General features: G+C 40.2%; 4 protein-coding genes and 23 non-coding genes across 32 annotated transcripts; 17 read left to right on the top strand and 10 right to left on the bottom strand.

Annotated features, from left to right (window-relative positions):
- The first annotated feature begins 3 nt into the window (after positions 1-3).
- On the top strand, positions 4-24 carry 21ur-12313. Its single transcript, NR_061568.1, has one exon.
- Positions 25-372: 348 nt separating this feature from the next.
- On the bottom strand, positions 373-2,161 carry Y41E3.19 (RING-type domain-containing protein). The gene is made up of 8 exons (NM_001083260.2): positions 1,996-2,161; positions 1,666-1,826; positions 1,454-1,536; positions 1,320-1,401; positions 1,090-1,242; positions 899-1,039; positions 639-845; positions 373-488 (listed from the first exon to the last, which is right to left on the bottom strand). Exons 1-8 carry the CDS (start codon positions 2,089-2,091, stop codon positions 416-418), a joined length of 996 nt encoding a protein of 331 aa, NP_001076729.1. The 5' UTR covers positions 2,092-2,161; the 3' UTR covers positions 373-415.
- Positions 1,238-1,258, bottom strand: 21ur-14510. The gene has a single exon (NR_061567.1).
- Positions 1,699-1,719, top strand: 21ur-340. The gene has a single exon (NR_061566.1).
- A 539-nt stretch (positions 2,162-2,700) lies between the features above and the next one.
- On the top strand, positions 2,701-2,721 carry 21ur-5046. The gene has a single exon (NR_061565.1).
- A 41-nt stretch (positions 2,722-2,762) lies between these two features.
- On the bottom strand, positions 2,763-2,783 carry 21ur-2120. The gene has a single exon (NR_061564.1).
- Positions 2,784-3,460: 677 nt separating this feature from the next.
- On the top strand, positions 3,461-3,481 carry 21ur-1665. Its single transcript, NR_061563.1, has one exon.
- A 46-nt stretch (positions 3,482-3,527) lies between these two features.
- On the bottom strand, positions 3,528-3,548 carry 21ur-7826. The gene has a single exon (NR_061562.1).
- Position 3,549: 1 nt separating this feature from the next.
- On the top strand, positions 3,550-3,570 carry 21ur-8695. Its single transcript, NR_061561.1, has one exon.
- Positions 3,571-3,608: 38 nt separating this feature from the next.
- On the bottom strand, positions 3,609-3,629 carry 21ur-11609. Its single transcript, NR_061560.1, has one exon.
- Positions 3,630-3,887: 258 nt separating this feature from the next.
- 21ur-9375 lies at positions 3,888-3,908 on the bottom strand. The gene has a single exon (NR_061559.1).
- An 82-nt stretch (positions 3,909-3,990) lies between these two features.
- 21ur-12149 lies at positions 3,991-4,011 on the bottom strand. Its single transcript, NR_061558.1, has one exon.
- A 583-nt stretch (positions 4,012-4,594) lies between these two features.
- 21ur-214 lies at positions 4,595-4,615 on the top strand. Its single transcript, NR_061557.1, has one exon.
- A 66-nt stretch (positions 4,616-4,681) lies between these two features.
- Positions 4,682-4,702, top strand: 21ur-9940. Its single transcript, NR_061556.1, has one exon.
- Positions 4,703-4,920: 218 nt separating this feature from the next.
- Positions 4,921-8,912, top strand: srt-47 (Serpentine Receptor, class T; the record flags this gene model as incomplete). The annotated part of the gene is made up of 5 exons (NM_070418.3): positions 4,921-5,266; positions 7,037-7,281; positions 7,330-7,455; positions 8,559-8,771; positions 8,831-8,912. 5 exons carry the CDS (start codon positions 4,921-4,923, stop codon positions 8,879-8,881), a joined length of 981 nt encoding a protein of 326 aa, NP_502819.2. The 3' UTR covers positions 8,882-8,912.
- Positions 5,460-5,480, top strand: 21ur-9383. Its single transcript, NR_061555.1, has one exon.
- 21ur-11409 lies at positions 5,898-5,918 on the top strand. Its single transcript, NR_061554.1, has one exon.
- 21ur-3046 lies at positions 5,899-5,919 on the top strand. Its single transcript, NR_061553.1, has one exon.
- 21ur-154 lies at positions 5,902-5,922 on the top strand. The gene has a single exon (NR_061552.1).
- 21ur-7844 lies at positions 6,157-6,177 on the top strand. The gene has a single exon (NR_061551.1).
- Positions 6,651-6,671, top strand: 21ur-10745. The gene has a single exon (NR_061550.1).
- 21ur-6395 lies at positions 6,654-6,674 on the top strand. Its single transcript, NR_061549.1, has one exon.
- 21ur-9919 lies at positions 6,708-6,728 on the bottom strand. Its single transcript, NR_061548.1, has one exon.
- Positions 6,909-6,929, top strand: 21ur-6781. The gene has a single exon (NR_061547.1).
- Positions 8,913-8,958: 46 nt separating the features above from the next.
- On the bottom strand, positions 8,959-18,676 carry hrpu-1 (B30.2/SPRY domain-containing protein; the record flags this gene model as incomplete). 5 transcript variants are annotated; one of them, NM_001268924.3, is made up of 11 exons in its annotated part: positions 8,959-9,532; positions 10,673-10,969; positions 11,878-13,000; positions 13,566-14,127; positions 14,649-15,633; positions 15,692-15,856; positions 16,367-16,752; positions 16,805-17,918; positions 17,969-18,079; positions 18,134-18,219; positions 18,631-18,676. In NM_001268924.3, 10 exons carry the CDS (start codon positions 18,215-18,217, stop codon positions 9,356-9,358), a joined length of 5,004 nt encoding a protein of 1,667 aa, NP_001255853.1. The 5 variants fall into 5 exon arrangements, 4 of the variants coding, with proteins under 4 accessions (NP_001255853.1, NP_001255854.1, NP_001255855.1 ...); NR_131656.1 differs by having other exon boundaries at positions 9,356-9,532; positions 18,631-18,673; NM_001268925.3 differs by lacking the exons at positions 15,692-15,856; positions 16,367-16,752; positions 16,805-17,918; ... (1 more) ...; positions 18,134-18,219; positions 18,631-18,676 and having other exon boundaries at positions 9,356-9,532; positions 14,649-15,243.
- On the top strand, positions 18,469-18,616 carry Y41E3.459. The gene has a single exon (NR_061546.1). It is a non-coding gene; the product is annotated as an Unclassified non-coding RNA Y41E3.459 (non-coding RNA).
- Positions 18,677-18,740: 64 nt separating the features above from the next.
- On the bottom strand, positions 18,741-20,961 carry eef-1B.2 (putative elongation factor 1-beta/1-delta 2). 2 transcript variants are annotated; one of them, NM_070415.6, is made up of 4 exons: positions 20,802-20,951; positions 20,671-20,751; positions 20,504-20,622; positions 18,741-19,373 (listed from the first exon to the last, which is right to left on the bottom strand). In NM_070415.6, exons 1-4 carry the CDS (start codon positions 20,941-20,943, stop codon positions 18,924-18,926), a joined length of 792 nt encoding a protein of 263 aa, NP_502816.2. In that variant the 5' UTR covers positions 20,944-20,951; the 3' UTR covers positions 18,741-18,923. The 2 variants fall into 2 exon arrangements, with proteins under 2 accessions (NP_502816.2, NP_001122811.1); NM_001129339.2 differs by lacking the exon at positions 18,741-19,373 and having other exon boundaries at positions 19,454-20,622; positions 20,802-20,961.
- Between the last annotated feature and the right edge of the window lie 204 nt (positions 20,962-21,165).

The raw sequence follows: 21,165 nt of genomic DNA, 5'->3' as shown, positions 1-21,165 counted from the left end.
TGTTCTGCGCCCAGCCCACGTTGTTCGAACGCAACTTCAAGAATACACCGGCTCCACGAGCACCCTCTATGAGCTTCGGCTCAAACTGAAAAAAAATACAAATTAGAGAGAAGGTTCCCGATTATATAATTACAAACCGGCAAAGCACTGCTCACTCCACACTGCGCATCTGTAACTGCGCTTCGCAGTCGATTATTTCCGTGGGGAAGAGATAATGGAACCGGAGCACTTCCTGGGTTTACCTAGTTGAGTTGTACAAAAAAAAAAAAAACACATTGCTGACAATACAACTTCTAATTTCTAACTGATGAATCTCCTGTTCACGTTGGAACTCCGATACGCGAAAAAAAGTATGAAAAGCACATGTACATGTCAAATTCAAATCGCTTTATTTTAAAAACTGCATCACAAGTTATCATTTAAAGTAGATGTCTGCTCCCTTCTTCACATAATCACCCATATCCAATACCAATGTGATACGATCTCCACTGCAAAAAAAGTAATTTTGAATTTAAAAAACACAAGTGCACCCGACATCTGCCGGGGTGAATTTCATTATCTGAACGCGGTAGATGTCGAGCGCGAATAGTAAAAAACAAGACTAACAACTTGTCGGCCGCTAAAAATCAAAAACCTACAGTTTCGGAATATCCATAAGCAACAAACTCGGCCAAAACTTCTTCTTAACTCGACGAATTTTTGCTTTCTCACTACTAATAATGACTGCAAAGTACAGACTACATTTGGGCAGATAATCTTCAAATATCTTCCGTTTTCGATACAGTAATTTCCGAATAGCATCCATTAGTTTGAGGGATGGATTCATATTCAGTTCAACGTAGGTACTAAAACGGAAAAAAATATATATATGGAAATAAAAGAAAATATAAATTCTTACTGGCACATTCCATATTCTTCAATTGATTCAACTACAACCAACATTGTTCTTATTTTTGAATTGTCTTGAATCGGAATTATGGAAACGACAGAAAGGGTCATGGAAAACAGAGAGCAGTCTTCTGAGCACAAACTGTTTGAACTGAAATTTGTTCAAAATGCTCCGGGAGTTTCGGGCTGTTTCGGGCTTACCTCATCTCTGAAATAGATCGAGCTCTTGGTCTTTGGCAGATCTCCGTCTCGGAGTTTTCCCCATTCCAGAAGCATTGTCGAGAGCTGCATCCATTAGTTCCATCCGAGTTTTTTACAAGTCCATAGCATGCAGTGCAGAGGTAGTGGTCACATCTGAATGATGATATAATTATTTCTGTTTCACAGATTCTATGATATAAAACTGGTGAAACAGTAAATCCAAGAAATACCTTCCAATAGTGTTCAGCAAATTTGATGGGAACTCTCTTTGACAAGGACCATCGCATTTTGAAGTGACAGGTGTAAATTCTTCTAAAATTATTATTTGTTCAGAAAAAGAATTTCCGGCAAGCTTTTCACTAGCCTTGATGTATCTTGGCGGGGCTTACCGAGACCTCAGTCGCCTCAAATTCCTCATCCCAAGTGACCGAGTAGTGATAGGTTGCTCTGAAAATTTTCAGTCCTTTTTCTAGTCTTTATTTCAAAAGTGCACGTTTGGAAGCGCCCGACATATTGCGGATTACGTGTAATTCTCTGGTAAATTGCGGAACTCGTGAAACGTCGGGCGTAACTCACTGCGATGTGGGAGCATCATATATTACACGAAGCTCTATTGATTTAGGAGACAAGCAGGTTTTCTTGAAATATTCCGGAATAAGAGCATTTGAACTGAGAGATTTTGTGATAGGGGGTTCCTTGCATGGTTCCTCATCATTGGAAGCTGGTGGAGAATCCTTCTTAAAAAGTTTCAATTCTATTGATGCGCCGGACATTTTACGGGTTCCGCCACTCACAGCCCAATGTGTGATAAGTGACCAAACCCGTCAGATGTCGGGCGCTCTAGCACCCGAAATTTGCCCGGTGCCAGGTAGAACCCGGTAAATGCCAGGTGCTGCAATGACCTACCTTTACCGTCCAATTACTGAGACTGAGATTGTCAAATGATTCAGAAACATTTGATTTATGAAGTGATTTTGTTTCGTAATCAGTCATCGAATACATATTTTAGTCCGCTTTCTTGTTTTTAAACTTATCTTTTAAAGTCTGGAAAATGTAAAAATGATTGAAGAATGGCGAAACTTTTGTGATCAGAGATTACGTGGGAAGATAAGAATGGTTATTTGGAAAAGGTCAATTTATAATTTTTATACATTTCACGTTGAAATATTCAAGTTGTGAGTTTTTAATTAAAATAAGCGGTAATTAGAGGGTCTACCGACGCTTGTAAAATTGACTAAAATTAGATCCTGTGAAGTGTCGGCTGCAGCGAAATTTTTCTGGGAAACACTGGTATTCTGAAACCAGAAAGGCTTCAATTAATCTATAATGAAAAAAACATTTGAAACGAGTATCAAAAGCCGCCGAGCATATGGTCGACGAAAGTTGAGGAAATCCATATAGCATTTTTCCGGGGTTACATTTTTTACAGGTTCACGTTTTTTTTGAAAAATTTATTTTAAGACGTTTTTTATTACTGTTTTTACGCGACGATAAATCAATTGCGTTTCTTTAATATGTAGTCAAGTAATGCTAGGAATTTTTTAAAAAAACTTCAAAAAAATTGCTGTTTCGCGAGTGTTTCAATACAACTGCACAAAATGGAAGTTTTAATACCAGTAAATATGCCAGGAAATACCAGAATCCTTTCACGTAAAAAAGTTTAAGAATAAGTAGCTTCGTAACTGCGCAAAGCACTAAATTTCGCATTTTTTGCAGTGGTCTTGAAATAATAGCGAAACAGCAATTTTTTGAGTTGAGGTTTTTTTAATTGCTGCTTTCATTTCAAATCGTTTTAATCAAATTTTTGAAGAAACTAAATTTATTTATGGTGGCGTAAAACACAGCAGAAAAATATTATCTTAAATAGTTATCGTACCTCTATCTTTAAAGGTGCATTTTATTTGGAGCATTTTCTGATTTATTTTCGTCATAACTTAGCTTCGTCATAAAAATAAGCTTACTCATCCCCCATTCTATACAAACTTATTTTCAATTGTTTAGCTCTTATTCAACTTAATCCTATACACCCTATTCTTCTTAACATTCCCTAAATGTCAAACTCTAAAACATATGAGCTATTAAGCGATAATTAGAGGGTATACCTGCATTTGTAAATTTAACTGAAATTTGATCCCATGAAGTGTCGGCTGCAGCAAAAATTTTCTGTGAAACACATGTATTCTGAAACCAGAAAGGCTTTAATCACTCTATAATGAAAAAAAGTGATCCGAGTATCAAAAGCCGCCGAGCTCACGGTGGACATAAGTAGGGTAACGCTTTTTTGAAACATTACTTTTTACATTTTTTCACAAAAATGTTTCCTACTGTTTTTACGCCACTATAAATAAAATGCGTTTCCCAAAATATTTAGTTGTGAAATGCTAAGAATTCACAAAAAAAATCCAAAAAATTGCTGTTTCGCGATTATTTCAATACAACTGCACAAAATGGAAATTTTAATACTAGCGATACTTTTTGCAGTGGTCTTGAAATAATAGCGAAACAGCAATTTTTTGGTTGAGATTTTTTTATTCTTTTCATTGAAATCTTTTGAAAAAACTATATTTATTATAATGGCGTAAAAACAGCAAAAAAATATTTGTTCAAATAAATACCGTACCTATATTTAAAGGCGCAATTTCCGATTTATTTTCGTCTTAACTTTGTCATAAATGCCTTCGTCTTTGTCAGATTATCGTCATAAAAATAAGCTTACTCAAAATATTTAGTTGACTTATGCTAAAAATGCAAAAATGCAAAAAAAAACACAAAAAATTGCTGTTTCCGATGAAAACAAAAATGCTGTTTTACGATGAAAACCAAAAACAGTAAGTTTTGCAGTGGTCTTGAAATAATAGCGAAACAGCAAATTTTTCGGGTTGTGGTTTTTCGATTTGGTGCTTGAATTTCACTTCGTTTTAATCATATTTTTTGAAGAAACTATATTTATTTATAGTGGTGTAAAAATAGCAGAAAAATTATTGTTCAAATAAATATCGTACCTCTATCTTCAAAGGCACATGTCATTTGGAGCGAATTTCAGATTTATTGTCGTCATAACTTTGCTTCGTCATAAAAATAAGCTTTCTCATCCCCCATTCTTTACAAATATATTTTCAATTGTTTAGCTCTTATTCAACTTAATCCTATACCCCCTATTCTCCTTAGCATTCCTTAAATATCAAACTCTAAAACAATTGAGCTATTGAGCGATAATTAGAGGGACTACTGACGCTTGTAAATTTAACTAAAATTTGATCCCATGAAGTGTCGGCTGCTGCAGCATGTTTTTGTGAAACACATGTATTTCGAAACCAGAAAGGCTTTAATCACTCTATAATGAAAAAACCATTTGAGCCGAGTATCAAAAGCCGCCGAGCTCATGGTGGACGAAAGTAGGGTAACGCTTTTTTTTTTGAAAAATTACCTTTTACGGTTTTTCACGAAAATGTTTCCTACTGTTTTTACGCCACTTTAAATCAAATGCGTTTCTAAAAATATTTAGTTGACTTGCTAAAAATGGAAAAAAAAACTCCAAAAAATTGATGTTTCGCGATTATTTCAAGGCAACTATACAAAATGGTAATTTTAATACCTTTCTCGATTTAATTTCGTCATAACTTTGCTTCGTCATAAAAATAAGCTTACTCATCCCCCATTCTATACAAACTTATTTTCAATTGTTTAGCTCTTATTCAACTAAATCCTATTCCCCCTATTCTCCTTAACATTCCTTAAATATCAAACTCTAAAACAAATGATCTATTGACGTCTGATCTACTGGGTATAAAAACCCCTTAATTCCTACCTATAACCTCTCTTTATCACCAAATGAATCGTCTCATAGAATACGGTAGTGTTGAAGCTATTCCATACTACAATTGCTCCCGAATGAGCTTCCCAGAATGGGAGAAAACCGGTGTCAAACGACCATGGCTCGGATATCCGCTTATCATATTTGGAATATTCATTGAATTACTCTATCTTCCGATTGTTTATATCATTTTTAAAACTAACTTGATTAAACATGTATGCTATAAAATTATTGTGGTGTTGGCATTCGTGGATATGATGGCGACTGCTTGTAGTTGTTTTATAACTGGAACTCTGTTGGTTATTGGATCAGTTTTCTGTATGTATCCAACGTTTACCTATGTGACTGGAGGATTTGTTTTAGGTAGGTGTGGTGTGGGTACTGTAGGAGTACTGTAGAATTTTAAAAAAAGTGAGGTTTTTTAAGGGGCACGAAAGTATTTTTTCAGTTTTGGCGGGAAATTCAAATTTTCGCAGAAGAAAACGTGCTGCCAGTTTGCCATTTAATTTCTGTTTCTAGAGAAAAATATAAACGTTCTAAAACCAACAAATTTTAATTTGATTCTAGCTCTAAAAATTGCGCCTTTTCACCAAAACATGGCCTAAGCTATACCATAAAAATTTGAACTAGGTATCTTTATACGGCGGTAACTTTACAACCATTATTTTTATAAAAAACTTGTCAACTAACAAATTGTAGACCAATTAAGCTGAACACATTGCCAGTTGACAACTTTTTGATAACTCTTGTCAAAACGAAAATAAATAGGTTCTAGCAGGGTTGCCAACAATTTGTTTCCTCTGCTGGTCCAAAAAACCAAAAGCACTCAGAATTCTGACATCAATTCAATTTTTAAAATAGCATAATTTTAAAACAACTTTTTGACATTCTAAACAGAGATAAATACAAATTCAACAGAAATTTGATTTCTTGGCCAGAACAAAACATCACTGTTTCAAGTTTTTAACTTATAATTCTGAACAGCTTTGAGCTATTGATACCATGGACATTACCACAATCATCTCAACTAACAAAACTGAAAAAAAGTTGCACGTTTTTGAGATTCCATAGTAATTTTACTGCTGCGAATTCTAACTAACATAATGTGTGTAGCAGCAAAAAGTTGTCAATTCACAAATTCAAAATTGTTACTTTTTAGTCTGTTTAACCTAACAGTTTGTTTAATTTTTTTGCAATACAAATATTACTGTTTCAAGTATATCACAAAACAACAAGCATATATTTATTAGTATTGTTTTTGGATCTTTTTGTTTCTGTTTTAACAAGAGCTGACGAAACCAAAAACTGATTGAAATACTAATCGATAACTGCTCCTTCCTGAAAATAATAAAAAATCTGGAAAATAATTTCCCGTTTTAATCAAAATCTAAAATTTCCAGCAATGTGTTGCTGACTGTCAAATTGTAGGGAATTTTCAGCTCAACAGCTTCTCAGTTGACAACTTCTTGATAACTCTTGTCAAAACTAAAAAAAAAAGGAGATTAATAGGTTCTAGCTTACGCTCAAAAAAATACCAAAAGTACTCAGGATTCTAATATCTGAATTATTATTCACCTTGAAAAGTTTTACAGTTCAATTTGAAAAATAGCATAACTTTAAAGCTTTTTTTTGATATCCCAAACTGAAACAAAATACAAATTCAACAAATATTTCAACAAATATGGCAAGAACAAAACATCACTGTTTCAAATTTTTGATATAAAATTCTGACAGAACAGCTTTGAGCTATTGGAAAAATGGGAATTACCACAATCATCTCAACTAACAAAACTGAAAAAAAGTTGCAGGTTTTTGAGATTCCATAGTAATTTTACTGCTGCGAATTTTTACTAATATAATGTGTGTAGCAGCAAAAAGTTGTCAATTCACAAATTCAAAATGGATACTTTTCAGCCTGTTTAGCCTAACAACTTGTTAATTTTCGCAACAGAAATATTACTGTTTCAAGTATATCACAAAATAACAAGCATATGTTATTTATTAGTACTTCGAACAACAAAAAAATAAAAAATAAAAAACTGATTGAAATACTAATCAATAACAGATCGACTAGGAGCTACTGTAACTTTGGAGCATTTTTAATCTCATTAAAAGAATTCTGAAAATTTCCAGCAATGTGGTGCATGGCGTGTGCAACTACCGTATCCCTATTCCTAAATCGTGTCATAAGCCTTGCATTCCACGAATACGCGGATTCCATCGAAAAACGACTCGCCTATATTTCCATCTTATTCTGTTTCTCATATGCTTTCTATATTTTCATGTTCACCCCTTCAATTGTCTATAATTCCGTTTTCTTGGCATGGATCCCGGATCCACTTTCAGAGTTGAAGCCGAGTAAGGAGGCTGCTGCAATGGTAGGCTTTGCAGGCTGAAATTGTCTTTTTTTAGTCTTAAATTTTCAGTACAAAAACGTTCCACAAGCCTGGAATAATTGGATATTCGTATCTTGCATGTTCATTTTATTCTCGATTTATTGTGCAATGGTGAAGAAAATCGCTCGAGGGCAGAAGTCGAAGGCCTCAATGGCGGTGAGTTGATCTTTACGGTAGGCATGATGTAGGCGTAAGGCAGGCATGAAGTAGGTAAATATGCAGGAAGACCTGAGGTAGGCGTGTAGGCATGTAGGCAGGCATGGGTTAGATACATTGGCATGAAAGGAGTGTAGCAAGGCAGACATGAATAAGGCAAAACGAGAAGAAGGCACGCAGGTAGGCGTGTAGGCATGAGGCATACACATAGGCATGAGAAAGAAGTGTAGGCACAAAGGCAGGAAAACAGCCGAGCATACATGAAAAAGGCAAAACGGGAGGTAGGCACGCAGGTAGGCGTGTAGGCAAATATGCAGGAAGACCTGAAGTAGGCATGTAGGCATGAGGAAAGAAGTGTAGGCACATAGCCAGGAAAACAGCCGGGCATACATGAAAAAGGCAAAACGAGAGGTAGGCACGCAGGTAGGCGTGTAGGCACGTAGGTAGGCATGTGGGAATGAGGCCTCCGTGTAGGCTCGTAGGTCGTAGGGCTCGTAGGCATGTAGGCAGGAAAACTTGTGGTTGGAAAGCAGAACGTAGGTAGGGCATGTGGTAGGCCTGTAGACACGGAGGCATGCAGTAGGCGTGAAGGCATGCTATAGGCGTGCAGTAGGCACGTAGGCAGAAATGGGTTAGGCATGAAGTAGGCGTCTAGGCATGTAGGTAGATGAAATCTTAGTTGGGATGCAGTCTGGAAGGCATTAAATAGGTGTGTAGGCATGAGTTAGGCACCTAGACATTTAGGCATGAACTACATGTACCTGGGTAGGCATATAGGCAGGTGTGTAGGCGCGGCAGGCATGCAGGAAATTTTAAAAAAAACCTAAAATTCAGAAAAACCTGAAAACCGAAAAAATCGCAAGAAAAGGAAAAAAGTTTGAATTCCACCCAAAATGAGAACTCCCCAACCAATCAGCATCTTCGAGCTCCACCCACTCCATCTGAATGGTTGAAAAAGTGGGCGGAGCGAATCGCTGATTGGTCGGAGCTGTAATTTTGGAGGGAATTCAAACTTTTTTCACTTTCTCGCGGTTTTAAGACTATTTTGGAGGATTTTTTCTGTTTCCAAGACTACAGTACCCTGCAGTATCCCCCGGTTCCAGATTTTCTTCCAATGTGCAATAATCTGTTTCTTCAATACTGTCTCCGCTATGGTCTACAATGCAGTTGCATTCATAACCCCCGATTTCTGGATCCTTCTGCTCGGTCAACTGTGCTGGTCCATCAATCATGGGTGCCCAGCGTTGATCTACATCACCATGAACGAGACGATCAAGCGCGAATTCAAAAAGTTGGTCTTCGGAATCAAATCCAAGGTTTGAAGAAGCTGGAAAAGCTGAAAAAATTTTAAATTTTAAAAATTATTTTTTTTTAGAAAATCGAAACATCCTCCGCCGTCAACACCGCATCTCGCTCCAGAATCTAAATTTTTGTGTTAAATATTTACAATTAAAGTTACAATAATAAGAATTCTAGGTTGAGTCCATATATATATATATATAAATCTAAAAAATATTAAAAATTCCCTAACCTAAAAACTCAACTGTGTCTTCTAAAACCACTAGGAGCACAGTTTTATTATTCCTTACTTGTTTTAAGAAAGATTCAATTAGCGAAAAAAGAGAGAAAACACAAAAAAAGAATTGATCGTGTGAAATACCGGCTGTCTGGGAAGAAAAAAAGAGGAATTTTTAAGCTAAAAACGAAACAATTAGAACAATTAATTATAATATTTCAGTCCGAAAAAATTTGGGGAAAAAACATGAGAAAACAGGGTTATTAAAGTTTTTTTTTGCTGTGATTGGGTGGGTGGGAGAAGGAAAAAACTCGAGATTTCAGATTCAGATTATTTTTTAAAAAGTGAAAAAACAACAAAAAAATTAGTTAATCATGAAAGTATTTAACGTGGCGCAAATTGTGGTGGAGGATACGAGAACTGAGGTGCCTGTTGAGGCGTCGTCGTCGGTGGTGGAGGTGCAGACATTTGATGATGATGATACATCAGAAGATGCGGTGGGATGCCTGCTGACGCTGGAAGCATCGGTGGTGGAGCTGAGAAGTTGGGCGGTGGTACTGTCTGGAATGAAGAATACCTAGGAGCTGTGCTAAACCGCGAAATTGCCAAGAATCGAAAAAAAATTGAAAAATCTCACTTTTTTTCAATTTTAAAGGTGGAGTAGCGCCAGTGGGGAAATTGCTTTAAAACACGCCGATGGGGCCACAATGACCGAATATCATGATAAAAAAGTTCAAAAAAATTTTCTAAATTTTATATGATTTTTTGAAAATTGAAAAAAATCTCAGTTTTCCTCTAATTATATTTGAATTGCCGCCAATTGAATTCGTTTGTTGGAGCGCGTTTGCATTATTTTGATTAATTTATTTTATTTATTCTCATTATTTCACTTATTTTCTTCGTTTTTTTTCTGTTTTTTTCCTTGGAAAATGAAAGAAATAAACAAGACAAATGAAAAATGATCACTAAAAATTAACTGAAAATTCCTAAAACTTTCAAATATACTAATTTCAGGCTCTTCGTCGTCGGAACTCAGAATATCACAGTTTTACACATTTTCAATTACTTTTTAACAAACATTTCGCATTTGTCTTGTTTATTTCATCCATTTTCCGAAGAAAAAACATAGAAAATGAAGAACATCAGCGAAATAATGAGAATAAATAAATAAAAAAATAATGCAAGCGCGCTCCACCGAACAAATCCAATTGGCGGAAATTCAAAAATAATTAGGTGAAAACTGTGATTTTTTCAATTTTCAAAAAATCATATAAAATCTAGAAAATTTTTTTGAATTTTTTTATCATGATATTCGGTCATTGTGATTCCATAGTCGTGTTTTACTGAAAAATAAAATAAAATTCTGCCAGTTTTGCCTGAAAATCTGAAATTTTTGCGTCTTAAACTGGTTTTCCCGTGATCTTTTAAGTGTTCAATATTGTTTAGCCGTTTAAAAAAATCCATTTTTCAAGTTTGAAAATGGAATTTTTAATGACTAGACACTATTGAACATCAAAAAATCACAGAAAAAACAGTTTCAGACGCAAAAATTTCAAATTTCCAGGCAAAACTGGTAGAATTTAATTTAATTTTCCAAGTAGACCTCCGCGGGGTTCTGAAACGAGTTAAAATTGAAAATTCACGATTTTAAAGCTGAATTTTTCAATTTTTTCCGGGAATTTTAACGCAAAATTCCCTTACCACATCAATCGGAAAAACAACCGGTGGCTGTCTCATGTGCTGAACCATCATTGATGGTGGTGGAATACTCATCATAATCTGTGGTGGTGGCTGTGATATGTTCATCATAACTGGAATTTGTTGCACTGGAGTTGTCGTTGGAGGAATCACCGATGGAATCGGAGTGGTCGCGAAACGTGGCGATTGTTGAGTGAATGATGAGGATCTTCCTCCAGCAGATGATACAATTGATAATGGTCCAGCAGAAGAATCCGTTGATTTTCGTGGAAGTGACGACGTGTTCAGGGTGAGGGGTTGCTAAAAAATTTGAATTTTAAAATTTAAAGGAAAATCTAAAACATATATAAATGTCAGGGGCGGAGCTTCAACTGCAAACCTGCCGCACGGTTCTCGTGTCGATACTTTTTGAACAACTTATAGTTAGGATTCATTTTTGTGCAAGATTTTCGAGTTGAGGCTACCGTATTAGATCCTTGAATATTGGAGGCATCACCGAAAGGAGAACAGGTGAAAAAGGAGAATTACGAAAAGGAGAGCAGAAACCACACCCATTTTTCCGTGCGGCGCGCAAGTTTTTCTGCAAATTTTTGATTTTCAAACGAGACAACAAAGCTCCGAAATAACGCATCGATGATAAAGAACACGCGATGTGTTATTTCGGAGCTTTGTTGTCTCGTTTGAAAATCAAAAATTTGCAGAAAAACTTGCGCGCCGCACGGAAAAATGGGTGTGGGTTCAGGTCTCCTTTTCGTAATTCTCCTTTCGGTGGTGCCTCGAAAATTGCGAAAAATCAGCGCCGCACAGAAAAAGAGGCGGAGCATAATTTAGCAACCCTGCGGCACGGTTTTTCGTCTTTTCTGTTGATTTTTCAGGTAAATTATCAGTTTTACGAGTTTTATTCTCTCTTTTTCGAATGAACCTACTGTAACCACCGCTATCCGAATTCGACGAAAGAGAATAAAACAAGTAAAATTGAAAATTTACCGGAGAAAAAATGAACAAAAGGAGTGGAAAAATCCGTGCGGCAGGGTTGCGCAATAACGTCCCGCCTCTATTTCTGTGCGGCGTTGTTTTTTGTAGCAAAAATCAAAGATCCTCAAAACTAAAATCGTGCACAGCTTCACACCGTAAATCGACACAAGAACCGTGCGGCAGGTTTGCAGGCGATACCACGCCTCCTTCTTCGCCTTCGCCACGGTACATACCGAAACTTCAACCTTCTTCGGTTGCTGAACCTGCTGAATCTTCTGCTGCTGCTGAATTGGAGTCTGCGGAGCCGCCGATGCCGGAGCAGCCATCACTACAGGCGGTGGGGGGAATGAGAATTGATTATTTCCAGCTACCACCACCGCCGCCGCCACAGTAGGCGACGACGAGTCATCAGCCGTAGACACCACCACTGGTAGACCAATCTTGACCGGCGGAAGAATAATCGTCGGCTCCTCTCGAACCAGTGGCGACGGTACAGACGGGAATGTGGTATGTGTGATGTTCATGGTGGATGAGGAGGATCCTCTAGGTGAGTATTGAGCTCCTCCTGATGGTGGCCCACTAGTTGATGGTCGATTGTATTGATGATATCCTCCGTGATGATAGTTTCCACCTCCACCACCACGATCCCCTCGATTATGATGATTATTATATCCACCACCACCACGTCGTCGTCCTGGAATCACCAACCACGATCGACAATCATAATTCATTTTTCCGACTCGATCAAACGCGATTTGCTCACATCCAGCTGGTGGATCAATAAAGATCAGCTCCTCACAAGGTTCCCCCTCGGCAACAATCGGAAGAGACATTGCTGCCTTGTGCTGCATCATTGCATCCGTGTCGAGCTTCTCGTTCTCCTCGTGCTCCTGCTTAATGAGCCTCTTCTGATGTGTATCCTCGTCCGGCACGAAAAGCATGCATTTCCTGTTGAACTCTTCAAAAGCCATCAACTTTCGTTTCCGCTTCTCCGCAAAACAATTCGTCATATCCAAAATATAATTCTTGCGTCTTCTAGGTGCCAGGAGGATCAGCCGATTCATCGATTTTCCGATAATTCCACGCAGGAAATCCGGTCGTTTCAACGTTGGTAGACGGATCCTCGGAACACCGTTCACCTTCATCGCATCCATCACAACATCCGCACTGATCAGTGTCCAATGTTCGTGGGGATGTTCTGCGAGGTAACGACGGACCCATGTAGTTTTTCCGACTCCTGGAAGGCCGACGGTCATCAGAACAGTACAATCCTTCTTGGCTGCCGGTGCAGTATGTGATCGGACGAGATGAGCACGATCCATTTCTGTGATGAACATCCAATCACGATCCTCGGGGCTGAAAATTGGCAAATTTTGAATTTATTTTTATTAGGGGAACATAAAATGCTGAAAATGCGTCCTGCGCAACATATTTGACGCGCAAATTAACTCGTACTGTAGCTCTGATGTCGATTTACGGGCTCGATTTTGGGCCCGTAAATCTACATAATCGAGCTAGTAAATCAACACAAGCGCTACAGTAGTCATTTAAATCATTTAAAGAATTACTGTAGTTTTCGCTACGAGATATTTAGCGCGGTAAATATTTTTTCTCGAAATTTTACGTTTTGTACTCCAAAGAGGCTAAAATGGACGAATTTTCTAATGAGGCTGCTCAAAAAAAGAGAAAATTTCGAAAAATTGGTTAATTTCAGATAAAAATCTCCAATTTTGCAACTGGAATCCAGTTTTTATTGATTACTTTTTTTTGGAAATTAACTCCGCCAATAGCTTTAAATATGCCTCAAAGATGCCGAAAAGCGACGAAAATATACGAAAAAATTGGTAAATTGGGGATTTTAGCAAAAATTAGCCAATTTCTCCGGAATTTTTGCGAAAAATCCATCCCTTCTTCTCCTTACATCTTCCATTTCTCATCAGTCAGCTCCTGACCCATATTCACATTGATATTCGCATTTTTCGTACAAATTGTCGGAAAAATCACATCGCCCTCTCTAAACTGAAGAGATTCGAATGGGCTTCCAACATTTTCTCCATTAATCTGATATGAAATTGTTCCCACCGACAGATCAAAGATACAAGTGACAACGTCTCCAATATCAAATAATTTTCCAAAATCGCTGAAATGATTGTTCGCCGCACGTTTTCCACTGGCCGAAATGCACCATGAGCCCGGCGATTCTCCCAAAATCAATGAAGCCGTCGACGCGAGTGAGAAACCAATTCGTACATCACCACCGTCAGCCATAAATTCTGTTGGAAGATGTTGAATTGATTGATATGAATCAATTTGAATTTGAAATGCCAATCGATGAGATGCGTCCTTGCCGGTTTGTTTAAATGGAAGTTTGATGCCGAAATTTGAACGAATTCCGCCCCACATTAGAGCCAGTCCATCCTGATTGAATGGCTCAATTTGCCAAATGTCCTTTTCCGCACTTTTTACGAGAATATCAGCGTTATCTGGAATAGGAAAATTGGATTATTTAAGTGATTTTTGCAGCGCCGCACAGAAAAAGTGGCGGGGCGTAATTTCGCAAAACTGCCGCACAGTTTTTTGCTATTTTTCAGGAGGCCCCACGAAAAGGGGAGCAGAACGAAAAGGGGATCTGCAAAAAGAGGATCTGCGAAAAGGGGAGCAACGAAAAGGGGAGCTGGCACTGTGCCAAACGCACAAAACGCTTTTTTATTCTCATTCAACGCACGCATTATTTTTGTATTTTACGCTAAACAACGCGCGATGCGTAATAACGGAGTGTGGTTATAACAAAGTCGCGCGTTGAATGAGAATAAAAAAGCGTTTTGTGCGTTTGGCACAGTGCCAGCTCCCCTTTTCGCAGATCCCCTTTTTGCAGATCCCCTTTTCGTTCTGCTCCCCTTTTCGTGGGGCCTCTTTTTCAGAAAAAAACATAAAAACCGTGCCTCACGCCACGCTCCGCCTCATTTTCCGTGCAATTTTTCAATTTTTGCAAAACTCAACGCACAATAATCGAGTTCAATAGTCTCGCTATCAGCGGGCACCCGCTCCTCTTCAGGAATCTGCACGAGCGCCTTCTTCTCCTTCTTTTTCGGCTTGATACCCGCCGCAATCTCATATAGCTCATTCTCGTCGACTTCCGGTACGGGATCTCCGTGATAATAGACCTCCTCGGGCTGCTCATCGTCGGTTCGTTTCAACAAAGACTCTGTTATTGGAAGTTCCAACTGAGCATAGTCATGCTTGGGTTGCTCGGTGACTGTCGACGAGTGGAGCAGCGGAAGAGCACGCTTCAAGAGCTCCATTGGGTTTTGCTCGAGCACGTTGAGCTCTTCGGGATCTTCCTGGGCTTCCAGAGCTTCTGGGGCTTCTGGAGCATCTAGATTCGTTGCTTCTTCCTCATCCTCATCATCATCTTCTTCCTCATCATCCATAACCATCTCATCTTCATCTTCATCATCACCCTCATTCTCCTCCATTTCCTCTTCTTCATCCTCCATCCGTGTCATTATTGGTTGATATTCCCAAACGATTTCACTTTCATCCTGACCAATCGCCGAATCTTCCGGATTATACTCTCCATCTCCGTCTCCAAGTTCCATTGCTCGACGACGACGCTCCTCGGCCAACGCTTCCTTTTTTCGCTGCTCTACGACCTTGTTAACGGCTCGCGGAGCACTGTCCTCTTGTTGGGGATCCAATGGCTCCAATGGCTCCACCGGAGCTGGTGGAGCTGAAGCTTCTTCCTGTTCGATTCGACATCTTGGAGCTGGCTCATCCTCCACAACTGTGTCTCTTATAACAAAATCATCATCGTCGTCGTCATGCTCTTCAGGTTCTTGCTTCAGCACAACTTGCTTCGGCTCCGTCTTCGGCTTCAGAGCAGAAGGACGAGGTGGCGGAGGCGGTGGTGGAGGTGAAGCTTCTCTCGGTGAAAACACCACTGGAACAGCTGGAGCCGACGATTCACTCGAGAAGATCTCTTGAACACGCTGAAAAATGATGGGGAAATTGAGTTTTGAGCTTAATAAGGGATACTCTCAAGCTCACCCTTTGCAAATCACTAGTCGCCAGGAGCGGTTTCGGAGGTGGCGGTGGGATTCCATCAATCAGCGGCTTCCTTCCTGGCGGTGGTGGTGGAATCGGAGAAGCCAGCCCTGGTGGTGCTCGAAGGGAAATCTGTGGAACAGTGGTGAGGGTCGGTGGGGGTGCATGCTGAAAAATCGGCGAATTTGGAATGAATAAGCATAGACGTTTTCAGGATTTTCGCAATTTTCTCGAGAAAAAAGTGGGCGGAGCCGATTCGCAACCGCCGCACACTTTTTTCGCAAGTCTGGCACGATTTTCTACGTGCGAGGCTTGCGAAGTAACTGAGAAACTTTGTTTTTTTTTCGAAAAACTGCCGAAAAATCCTGAAAACGTGAAAAATTGGGAAACATAATGTAGATTCAACGGAATTCGATAATCCGTACGTTTCAGCAAACAGAATTCAGAGAAAAAGAAATAGATGGTGGGGGAGGATATAACTATCCTAGTCGAAAAAATTATTTTATTTTTTAAAAAAGACGTTGTGTGTTTCCGAAAAAGAATGGAATAATAGACAGTGAGGATCCGACGCCAAATTTGATGCTCGACCGGGTGGGCTCGCTGAAACCGTTTTAACAGCAAAAAGCCTACCTTTAGAATATCTAAAATCTGCAATTTCGCGGCGATTAAAACGCTTACCGTGCTCGCATAAAATTGTTGTGCAGCCGCGGCAGCCTCCGGTGGTGGCTGATCGAATCTCGATTTACGTCTTCGGCCTGGAGGGCCTGGTGGAAGCCCGATCATTCCAGGTGGCATTGGAACCATCGGAATCATTGGGACACCTCCACCACCACCCATGACCAGAGGATGTGCACCGATCTTTGGAGGATGTGCTGGTGGTGGTGGAAGAGGTTGATTGAAGAACACGCCGGTTGGATATTGAGCTTTTGGAGATGGAGCTGGAGCAGCTTGAGATGTCAGCTTGTTCAGGAATCCTTGAGAGCTGTCGGAAGCATCGGAACCGCCGACGGTGCGTTCTGGACGTTCTGGACGATCTGGACGATCTGGACGATCAATAGACGGCTCTGAAATTAATTTTTAAATTATTTTCCACTATTTTTTGCCTTTTTTACTCACTTTTCTCCACTATCTCCTTAATCGTGGACAGCATCAATGCCTCAATCGTGTCTATCGCCTCCTTCTTCTTTTTTTTCGTCGCAACTTCGGCGGCAGGCTTCTCCCCAGACTCTTTTCTCTTCACATGCTCCGGATTCACGCCATTTGTGGTAGCCGGAGCAGGCTTCTTGTGCATTGCCATCTTGGCCGCCCATTCCAGTTGCCAATTCGCAGGTTTTGGTTGTGCAGAAACCGCTGGAGATGGCTGAGAAGATGATGATGAGGTTCTCTGCTTCTTGAGCAGCTTCTCGGCTCGTTCAGCTTTCTCCTTTTGCGTCTGCTGAAGGGCATCATAACTGTGCTCCGAGTGCTCTTTTATACGCTTCGAATGCCTGATGGGATCCGATTCATCTGGTGGTTGAAAGTCTGGATCTTCCTCCTCAACTTCCACTTTTATTCTAGTCAGCTTCTGCTTTTTTGGTGGCTCCTGTGGCTCCTGTGAAACAACAGCCGCCGCCACATCTGGAACTTCTTCTTTTATCGAAACTTTCTGCTTCTTCTTCTCGGGCTCTTGAATCTTTGGGGGCTCCGGATCCGCCGCCGCTTCAGGCTCATCTTCATCCTCTACATCCATTTGTTCTGAAGCCAAAAGTCGAGCACTTTTCCGTCGAGATCGCCTCTCCTCTGATTGCGGAGTGGTGCTCAGAGTCGTCTTTCCATTCTGTGAAGTTGATGGCTCATTTTGAGAAGTTCCAGGTTCTGGCTCTTCGGGTTCTTCGATTTTCACTGCCGGCGCTTTTCTTTTGAGATCCTTCTTGACGAGCGGAGTGGCGTTCTCCTTGTTCTGCTTCTTTCGACGTTCGGTGACTTCTGGAACTTCTGGAACAGGAGCATCTTCTGTCGCGGCTTCTTCCTCTGGAGGTTCCTGCTTTATTGATGGTCGTCCTCTTCGTTTCGGTTTCGGAGTCTCCCGGACAGGCTCATCTTGCTCTTCTTCTTCTTCTTCCTCCTCTTCGGGTTCTTCTTCTTTCACTTGCTGAGCTCCTCGAGTTGAACGGCGTATTGAATCAACTTTTGTCGCAGATTTCGGAGTTTTTGCGGCAGGCGTCTTTTTGGCAGCAGCTGGAGCTTTTTTCTGCAAAAAATATTGAATTTAAAACTGGTTTTATCGATTTTTAAACTAACCACCACTGCAGGACTTGAAATCGATCCATCCTCAACGCTTAAAAACTCTACAAGCCTGTCGGCAAGTACTGTCTGCACCCCGGAAGTGTCGAGTCCGCGGTCTTGTAGTTCCTGAAAAGATAATTATATTAATGAAGAAATTTTATATTGAAATATTCCTCCTACCTTTACAAGTCGATTTTTAGGCAGCAACGGAACGGTGGCCTTGTTGAGCGTTCCACTGGCACCACTGCGACGAGAGGCGCGCATGCCTGGAATTTGAGAAAATTAAATAATTTTATATGCTACGAAAAATGCGGCATATTAAGCGAATAACTAATTCACACCAACGAGAAAAATAATCGATACTTTCACGCGCGAAAGCAACTGGGAAATCTCGACCCATCGGACAATAAAATGAGATTTCCGCGAATTTTATCGATTTTTCAACGAAATTTCAACGCAAAATCATATTTCCCATGTAACAGGAAATTATTTTCACATTTTTCTCGCAAAAAAATGATGAAAAACGGCTGAAAACGCGAAATTTCTTTGTGAAATTGAATCACGCGAAAAATGACGCTTTGCGCGAAACTTGTAACCGTTGCTGACGCGTTTCTCGTGCGCTTGGCGTGTTTTTCGTGCATTTGAATTTTTTTGGCGGGAAATGGGGAAAAACTCACGGCGGAATCGATTTTGTGTTCCATTTGAGCAGCATTTTTGCTCTAAATTTATATTTTTTGAGTTGAATTCTGTGATTTTAATATTCAGTACTGCACCAGAGTTCACAAACCGGAGGAAATTAAATTTATTCAACGAAGAACTGACGCAATTTGCACCTAATGAACGTTTATTTAACCGATGAAAACATTTAATATTGTCTATAAATGGAGAAAAACACCGAATAAACCAATTATTCACAAGGTTGAAATACAATAGATAGAAATAATGGATATAAGAACAACTGATTAGGCCTTTAGATCTTGTTGAAGGCAACAATATCGACGGATTGGACGTGATCCTCGAAGTCTCCGGTGATCTTCTCGATGAGATCATCGACCGAAACCTTGAGATCCTCGATGACGGTGATGATCTGGAGTTTCTTGATTCCGTATCCGATTGGGATCAGCTTGGCACCTCCCCAGACAAGTCCGTCCATCTCGATGGATCTGACGAGCTTCTCCATCTCTCCGAGATCAGTCTCGTCATCCCATGGCTTTACGTCAAGGATGACCGAGGACTTGGCGATTGGGCCGGCCTTTGTGGCCTTCTTTGCGGCGTAGGCAGCAAGGCGCTCTTCAACGACCTTCTTCTTCTCCTCGTCCTCTTCCTCGTCTTCGGATCCGAAAAGATCGAAGTCGTCGTCTCCGGCAGCTTCCTCTTTAGCAGCGGCTGGTGCGGCAGCTGGAGCAGCGACGGAGCTGGTCTGAAAACAAAAAATTAGTATTAGAAAATGGAAAATATAAAATTAAGGCTTTTGGACCTCGGAAACTATAACTTCGCAACTTTTTCAACGATTATTTTTTCATAACAATAACATACAACAAATAAATTAACAGAAGACGAGCAGATCTTTCAGGTGAGCACCAGTGGAAGATTATTGGCGACAATCTCCTCAGCAATCCGATTTCTTAGCTCTTCATGGATTCTGGAGCACATTTCACGTCCCATCGGAAGCTCGAGGCCGTGCCATATAATTCTGTAGATCCTATTTGGGAGTGGCGGATCTGGGCAGATGGATCGAAGATATTCAATCTCAGAAATCGCAGCTAAACAATTTCCAGCGATCGATTTTACGAGCTCCACGGCGAGCTTCTCTCCTTCGCTCTCACCGATTTTGAACAAAATCGACAGATCCTGGGCGTAGAAGGGCCTATAGTAGTTGAACTTGAACTTTCCACTCCTCGGAGGCTCAGCCAATTGAAAATCGCGCAGAGACTTCTGCTGATTATCACACTTTTTGAAGGAAAATGTCAATCCTTCACGATTATTGAACCCTTTTTTAGTCTCTTTATAACCGGAAGATCTATAAGATGCGAATCTATCAGTATCGAACCTCTCCAGACTGTCGAGAATGAAGCCATTCTCGGCGCCCAGATAGATTGCCTGCCAGGAATCTTTTTTGTGACTTGGGAGCTCGTTCATCCACGGATCAGAGACCTTCTCGAGCCCAGACTGTCCAATGGCAAGACTGAGAAGAAATACTGCTTGGCTATCCATAATACTTCTGAGGGAAGCAAAAATTCCGGAGAGCAAAATTTTACTCTTTCTCAGATTGGTTTTACCGCCAGGGTGTGGAAAATTCATGATAACCGTGTTAAAGATGTTGCTCCAGCGAACCGGCAGATCTGTCGCGTCAACTCCAAAACATAGGATCACATTGCTCAAAGCGTCTAGAGCGTTTAACGTGTCATGAGCGTTGTATTTTTTCAAAAACTGTTCTTTCGAATCAAAAACAGTTGCAAAGTATACAGTTTCCGGATCTGACGACGCAATGGCAAGGGAAAACGAGAGATTTCCGTCGCCAAGAATCAAAACGTGACGACGATGATTTACCTGTCCTTGGCGAAGAGTCGAGAGTTGAAGTTGAAGCTCAGCGACAAGACTGGCCAAGTCGTCGACCTTCTTGGCAAGAGCAGAGTGCTCTTCGCGAAGCTTGGAGACGTCCTCTCCTCCTGAAACAGAAATGCGTTAAATTAGCTTTCAGAAAATGCCAAATTTACCTTCTTTGTTCAAAGCCTTATCAGCGGCATGCTTGGCATTGTGGATAGCTCCCTTGAGCTCGCTCTTTCCTCCCTTGCATCCTAAAAGACTTGAATATTAAACATTTTATATAAAAAATAATAATAAATACCGTGGTCACCACCAGAAGAAGTTCCTGGCTTAACGTCGGAGAAGACACGCTTCCCTCCATAGAACAATTGTTCTCCAAGAGCAGCATCCAAATGATGAGCGTTGAAGTGCTTGACCTCAGAGAGAAGACCCTCGACAGACATTGTTTTACCTGAAAATTGAATAATAAACTATGCTGGCACATTAAATAAAGTTATAAATAAATTTTCCGAGCGTCAAAACAAATAAAAAACCGAACAACAGCGCTAGAAATACTAGAAAACTGCAAAAATTACCCAAAATTTCTTCACATGCAACACGGCGCGGCGAGACCCATGCGCTGTGAATCTCCATGCGCCTTTAAAGTTTAATGGAGGGAAGTTCAA

This window comes from Caenorhabditis elegans, chromosome IV (genome assembly GCF_000002985.6).
Source record: "Caenorhabditis elegans chromosome IV".
NCBI lineage: Eukaryota > Metazoa > Nematoda > Chromadorea > Rhabditida > Rhabditidae > Caenorhabditis > Caenorhabditis elegans.
Note: the sequence above shows the minus strand (reverse complement) of the source record. Positions and strands in the feature narration are given on the sequence as shown.

Coding starts and splice junctions, on each gene's coding strand:
- Y41E3.19 (NM_001083260.2), bottom strand. CDS start 2,091: ATGTATTCGATGACTGATTACGAAACAAAATCACTTCATAAATCAAAT. Junction 1,402..1,453: donor CCCCGCCAAGATACATCAAG/GCTAGTGAAAAG, acceptor TAATAATTTTAG/AAGAATTTACACCTGTCACT. Junction 1,040..1,089: donor CGATCTATTTCAGAGATGAG/GTAAGCCCGAAA, acceptor AACAAATTTCAG/TTCAAACAGTTTGTGCTCAG.
- eef-1B.2 (NM_001129339.2), bottom strand. CDS start 20,943: ATGTCTGTCGAGGGTCTTCTCTCTGAGGTCAAGCACTTCAACGCTCAT. Junction 20,752..20,801: donor TTCTTCTGGTGGTGACCACG/GTATTTATTATT, acceptor CAAGTCTTTTAG/GATGCAAGGGAGGAAAGAGC. Junction 20,623..20,670: donor TAAGGCTTTGAACAAAGAAG/GTAAATTTGGCA, acceptor TTTCTGTTTCAG/GAGGAGAGGACGTCTCCAAG.